At 41.3% G+C, this 6,472-nt stretch overlaps 1 protein-coding gene across 1 annotated transcript in view; it reads left to right on the top strand.

Moving 5' to 3' along the window:
- The first annotated feature begins 2,294 nt into the window (after window positions 1-2,294).
- The window catches only part of gabra4 (gamma-aminobutyric acid type A receptor subunit alpha4), a 53,784-nt gene continuing 49,606 nt past the window's right edge, over window positions 2,295-6,472 (top strand). The window contains exons 1-5 of the mRNA XM_076286602.1: window positions 2,295-2,380; window positions 2,595-2,713; window positions 4,510-4,577; window positions 5,037-5,257; window positions 5,383-5,465. Coding sequence (XP_076142717.1) covers window positions 2,295-2,380; window positions 2,595-2,713; window positions 4,510-4,577; window positions 5,037-5,257; window positions 5,383-5,465 — 577 coding nt within the window. The remainder of the gene's footprint in view (window positions 2,381-2,594; window positions 2,714-4,509; window positions 4,578-5,036; window positions 5,258-5,382; window positions 5,466-6,472) is intronic.

Below are 6,472 nucleotides of genomic sequence, written 5' to 3'. Positions count from 1 at the left end.
ACACACACACACTAAAGGCCCACTGAAAGTGTATCAGCTCACTAAGTGGAAGGGGAAAAGCATAAAAGGTAGGGCGTTTTGCTCTCCGCCACTTCCTCCCTCTCTCACTCTCAGTGTTCCTCTGAACTGCCTTTTTCTTGGGTGGGATTTGATTACTAGACAGCTTGACTCACGGTTCTGACTCATTAGTCTCATTTGCCAAGCCCGCTGCTAGGACTCCCATCAATACCCCCATGTGCAATAAAGGAAAAAGCGCTCCTTCGCGAGGGGGAGTACAATGAGGTTAATGCCTTTCTGATGTCTCTGTGATGTTCTCTAAATGCTCGGATGCGAAAACATTGCTGTCACTGTGGCCTCTGAACCGCAGTTTATCAGCATAAATTTTTTTTTATTTTTAATGTTACGCTTTGAAGAAAACAAGTTCAGCTCTGGTTAACACTGATTTATTGATGATGCACTATTTATGATAATGAAATATGACTACCACAATTTGTGAATTTCTAATGTCTCACAATGTCTAATGTTAGCACATCTAAGTCTTTTTAAAAAAAAAAAAATCAAATAATAAAATCAAATCACCGAAACATACTCAAAATACAAACATACTTGACTCACATATTTTAGAACAAAAATTCAGATCCTTTACAGTGGAAGCATATTCCTTTTTGCAGTTTTGCATTCAAGGTGTGCTATGTTTTCAACTGAGAAAACAAGCAAGATGCCATGGCACCTGATAGCATCATGTAACGCTCAGACCTCACACTGGATATAGAGGAGCTATAGCTTGTCATTATACACTTTGATCTCCTAGGGTCAATGTAAATTGTGCAAAATTATTAAACGATTATCATTAATTCCAGAAAATGTATACCTACTGTAAATGGACACATACTTATGATCTGAATCTGTCCACTTGCTGACCATTGTGGAATTATCACACAAGAGTGTCCAAATCCCTCTACTCTATGTATACCTGTGAATGTAGGAATTTGACAGATGGCAAATTATAAAGGATTAACAAACCAGGTCTCAGTTATGTTTCCCCACTGTTGCCATTGCATCCAGCCCCTTGGAGAGGTGCTTTGGACCAGCGAATGATACCGGCATGTCCAACAGCATGAGTGCTGAGCATACTGTGCCTCCCATGAAGGTGGGCAGCACCCCGCGTGTCCTTTTGGCCAAGCAGCAAACCCACTCACTCCAAACGGCTTTGTTCCCCTCCCAGGTGCTGAGAAATCTGTGAGGCAGCATGTGACTTGCCCCACTTATTTTACAGTGTGTTTGTACCTGCTGTACCTGTGTGTGTGTGTGTGTGAGGGGGGGGAGAGAGAGAGAGAGAGAGAGAGAGAGAGAGAGAGAGAGAGAGATGGACAGACATCTGAGTGGGGAGACTATAAAACTGTATGTGTGTGTGTGTGTGTATACGTGTGTGTGTGTGTGTGTGTGTGTGACAGAGCACCTGTGTGTGTGTGTGTGTGTGTGTTTGCTCGGATTTCTAAACAATGGCTGACCCAAATGAAGCTAGTGCACTAAAATCGCTCACAATCACCATTGTTTAAACGTAAGCCACATGAAATGTGCCAGGCCAAATATGAATCCAAATGCACGTGTGCAGATTTGTGAGCATGTCTGTCCTCTAAGACATAAACAAAGTTTGCCCTAGAAGTGGAGAGTGAATCATAATCAGTATGTCTTACCTTGGTGTGTGGTCAGTGCCTTTGAAATATGTTTGGTTCACTCCAAACACAGTTGTATAATCTCAATCTCTCTCTCCCTCTGTCACTATCCCTCCCTCCCTGCCCCTCTATCTCTCTCTCTCTCTCTCTCTCTTCCTCTCCAAGATTTAACACTTCTGGCGTAGTATACAGACAACGCGTCGTCAAACCACACGGTGGTTATTTTCCCTGTTGTTGCACTGATAGTGTGACTATTGGATCTGTTGCGCGAGGGTCGCACAACCCAGTGTAGGTATGTAACCCCGCGTGCAGTGCTAAAACAACTCAGCCACTCTGTTCATCTTTTTTATTTCTCAAGAAAACGGTGAATTTTAAAGGATGTCTATTTACGGGTCTTTCCAGCAAGAGAGTTTCTGGTGTGGATTTACTCATCAAGCTAAGAGGTGTGTGTGATCTGACTGACACGGGTTCTTGTACCGATGGAAGAGCGCAGAGGTGGTTATGCCGGTGGTTCCTTCAGCGCCGTTCGCCCGCTCTTCCCCACGACTGTAATCTTTTCTTGGGACAGGACATTTGGCGAGGGGAAATGTGAAGAGGCTTAAAGTATGGCATGCAAAGATGGTCTCTGCCAAGAAGGAGATGGTGACTGCGATGTACCCAAGTTGCGTTTCGACTCTCTTGTACTTACTCTTCGTGACTGCTTGGTGAGTTTCAATGAACCTAAGATATTTAAGCCCCTTTGCATTTGAGATCCTTCACTCTGTCACAAGTTGGTAGGGGTACGCTACCCCCCATGTCCCTGAAACGGACATGAATCCTAAAACTTATTTAGTAACAAATTCATAGCGCCAACAATGGTTTGAGTTCGGGGAATGGGTTCTGATAACACGACATGGATCTTGTGCTTTTTTTTTGCAGTATAAAGAAAATCTCTGGCCAACCCAAAAAGGATGATAAATTATATCCGGAGAATTTTACACGAATTTTAGACCGCCTTCTGGATGGCTACGACAACAGACTTCGACCAGGATTTGGGGGTACGTACTTCGGCGACATTTATCCAAGTGATGCAAGGTGTCGGATTAGGCGAAGAGTTTCACTTGGGCGATGCTCAAGGCACATATGAATTGTTTTCTGTTGTTTGTTCTTGGTGAGGAAGTAGCGTTACTATGTTGCTCTCTAGCTTTTTGATTCAGTGCGCATTGTCAAGTTCAGACTCTTACTCAAAGGCGGCAATTCTGTTTTTTTTCCCCTAGATGTAATCCCCAAGTAGCAGTTGCTGCCTCTCATACCAGCTTGATTTGATACTCAGTGCAATCTCTTACAGCAGTACCTTCTAATGTTTAAGCGAGTTTTGTTATGTAATGTGATGAAAAAGCCGCTTAATGCACAATGTAAGTAGGAAGAGTGCAGATGTTCTTTTTGGTGTGTGTGTGCGCGCGTGTTTGCGGGGGTATGTGCGTGAGTGTGTGGGCAGTCACAACCTCCGCCCCCACCCCAAGTTACTGACCTAAAATATTTGCAAAGGAAACATCTAAACTTATTTAAACTCTCATATACATAGCCTAAATAGATGCGAATAAATTATTTATAGATCGTATTAGATTAGCTGTCACAGCACGACACCTTCAAGCGACTGTTCCCTGGGTGCCTTCATTTTACGAGCTAAACCTTCGATATGTGCATAAATGATCGGCTTACATTCCCTGAGGATTTATATCCTAAACTCCGTTAACTATTTTTCTCTCCATTATATAAACGCCTCGAAGGACAAGCAAGCTACCAGATACCAAAAAACATGCAGGCGCATCATTTAAATATTTGGGATTTCACGTAATTTTAACCAATGATTCAGCAAATAAGCCTATATCAGCATCATAGTAAACTATCATTACAGTTTTAGGCTTTCGTGGTATTGGTTTAGTTTTCATATTAAATGTGAGTTGTAGGTTCCTCAGAAAAAGTGGCTTGTATGCCTATGGTATGTCAATTACACAAATGGTGCTATATCTAAAGTACTTGGCTTTTGAAACCACTCTCTGTAAGAGGCCAGGCTGTGTATCAGCAACCCAGTTCATGGGCTCGTTTGCAGGTTTGGAAACTGACAATACATACTGGGTAAAATGCAAAAGCATGCTCATTAGTTAAATGTCTAATGAATGCCATCCATTATTCCTGTGACACCATCACATATACTATATATAGATATTTAATTTGATATAGTGGGTTAAAATCTCCATGCTAATGGCAGTTTTAAAAAAGCCCTGCTACTCATGGCAAGTGGCATACTGTAGTGGCTTTGGAGTTTTGTACCTGCTATTGCACAAGCAAATTATGGAGTAGGCTACAGATTTAGGCCTGGAACAACACTGATTAAAGGCATCAAGTTATTTACCTTGATATAACAGTGTCAAAATCATTGTGATGGTAAACTAACTTGAAAAAAGGAGAATGGCCTGCCTTGCCAGCCATATACCCGTCTATGGAGATCCAACCTTGCAACTTCCCTCAGAGAATCACAACTTACTTTACAGCAATTGTGCATTTGTATTAAGTCATGTAATATTACCTTGTCAGTCAACGTGGGTCTTTGGATATTATATGTGCTGGTTTGTAAACAAATGCACATGGACTGTGTCCAAGGGGTGCAAGCCATGAGTGGGATATTCATGACAGTTGTGTAAAATGCAGATACTCCACAACTGTAGGGGGAGCCGGGTAGCATTGGATTGCTTTGAGACACCTGGCACAGAGGTTGCTCATCTCTGCCCTGTTAACTGTAGATGTGCAATAACAATACAATGTTTTTAACAAAAAATCAATTATTTTACAGGTCCAGTGACAGAAGTCAAGACTGATATTTATGTCACCAGTTTTGGTCCTGTCTCTGATGTTGAAATGGTAAATATTGCTGCAGAATATGGAGATGTACTGCAGAACTGTGTCATGAGCATCATATAAAAATAGTTTAATATACTTCTGATCTGTTGTCTGTTAGTCCTTTATTTTTACTTTAAAGGCCATTTAGGTTTGTAGTTTGAAAACTATTTACCTGACAAACCTCTGTCAGTGATCTTAGACTCCATGCAGCTTGTTGGTAGCAAGTGATGTAATCATGGTGAGACAGATGCCACTAAGTAGGTTAGTGAACAAGCTAGCCAAAAAAACTTAGGAGGCTAGAGCTTAATAGCAGTGGTCACTGTGGGAAGATTGACTAAAGTAGTATTACAGTCTGTGGTCTCATTTTCTACATTTCGAGGATTTGTATTCACTGAGGATAAAAATCTGATTAAAGATTAAGTGTAGTGAGAAATGTCCAGTGTTTTTTATGATTTGTCTGTTTGTTTTTTGTGTCAATAGGAGTACACAATGGATGTGTTTTTTCGGCAAACCTGGGTCGACAGACGACTGAAATATGAGGGGCCTATTGAGATCTTGAGACTTAACAATCTCATGGTGACTAAGGTGTGGACCCCCGACACGTTTTTCAGGAATGGGAAGAGATCCGTGGCTCACAACATGACTGCCCCAAACAAGCTCTTCCGCATCATGAAGAATGGTACCATCCTTTACACAATGAGGTGAGACTTTTTTGGGATGATTATGCTGAACCAAGTGAAACATGGACAAACAAAGAAGAGCTTTGAATTTTTTCTATTTGTGATGTTATTTTTCTATGTGTGTGTGTGTGTGTGTTTATTTTTAGACTGACGATCAGTGCAGAATGTCCAATGAAGCTGGTGGATTTTCCTATGGACGGTCACTCTTGTCCCCTTAAATTTGGGAGCTGTAAGTAACTCCACACTTACAGTCAATTAGCCCAGCCAGATTTCCCTTTCTTACTGATTTATTTCTACTGATTACACCTTCTGAGTTACAGTAGCTCTTATTATTATTTGATCAGTTGTCTGCACACTACATGTTCTATCACCCCATTGCCATGTTCTTATTTTTAAGCATACAACAGTGGGACCATTTACCACAGCTCATTACTGCAATTCACAGATTATAATAATTAATACTTCATGCTCTCCTGCCCCAACCTGCCCCAAACTACAGTGTGTGTTGGAACAGAGGACTTGTTTCTCGTCCTTCCACAAGTGGTGATTCAGCTTGAGTTAGATGAGGATGAACATGACACATGACATTATACCAGTGTAGTTGCGTTGAGCTCTGTCAAATTAAGAGAGAATGTGTTGTTGCTGCAAAAACTAAATGGCATCCCATTTTAGAGGATATCCAATTCTATCAAAACTGAATGGAAAAGAGCCTTTTGGGAATGAATTGACTGTGATCTCAAATGGACTTGTTAATGGTGTCACTTCAGAAGACATGGACTGTTCTTTGCGGTTAGATTATTTAAAAAACATATTGGAGTTAATCTGTCGGGACTGGTTACTCTGAGCAGGAGAGAGAATGTCAACTCAAAGTGTTTACTTTCATTTCTGCCATGTGTGTGTAGTCAGAACTCCTCAATCCCTGAGCAAAATCCACAACAATAGCTTCGCCCGCAAAGAGTGGAAATGCAAACTCAAAATCAGATCTCACACCAAAACCAGAACAAAAAACGACGATATCAGCACCATACTCAAGAGCGGTCAGCAAAAAAAAAAGAAAAGAAAGAAATATAGGGAAAGGAGGAAAAAGAAAGGGAGGTAGAGAGAAGAGAGAGGAGAAAGAGAGAGAGGAAAGAGAGAGAGGCTAATCTCAAAAAGAGGAATCTGTGGAACATGGCTGCCTCTTATCACCGCTGCCTGAGTGATTTGGAGATAATATCTGTCCTGGAGATGGAAGGA

This window comes from Alosa pseudoharengus, unplaced genomic scaffold (assembly GCF_046254945.1).
Source record: "Alosa pseudoharengus isolate Yale_2024_CS ecotype anadromous, Long Island Sound unplaced genomic scaffold, YU_APseudo_1.1 YU_APseudo_1.1_scf_16, whole genome shotgun sequence".
NCBI classification, from domain to species: Eukaryota; Metazoa; Chordata; class Actinopteri; order Clupeiformes; family Clupeidae; genus Alosa; species Alosa pseudoharengus.
The sequence above is the reverse complement of the archived record's forward strand: the minus strand, read 5'-3'. Positions and strand labels throughout refer to the sequence as shown.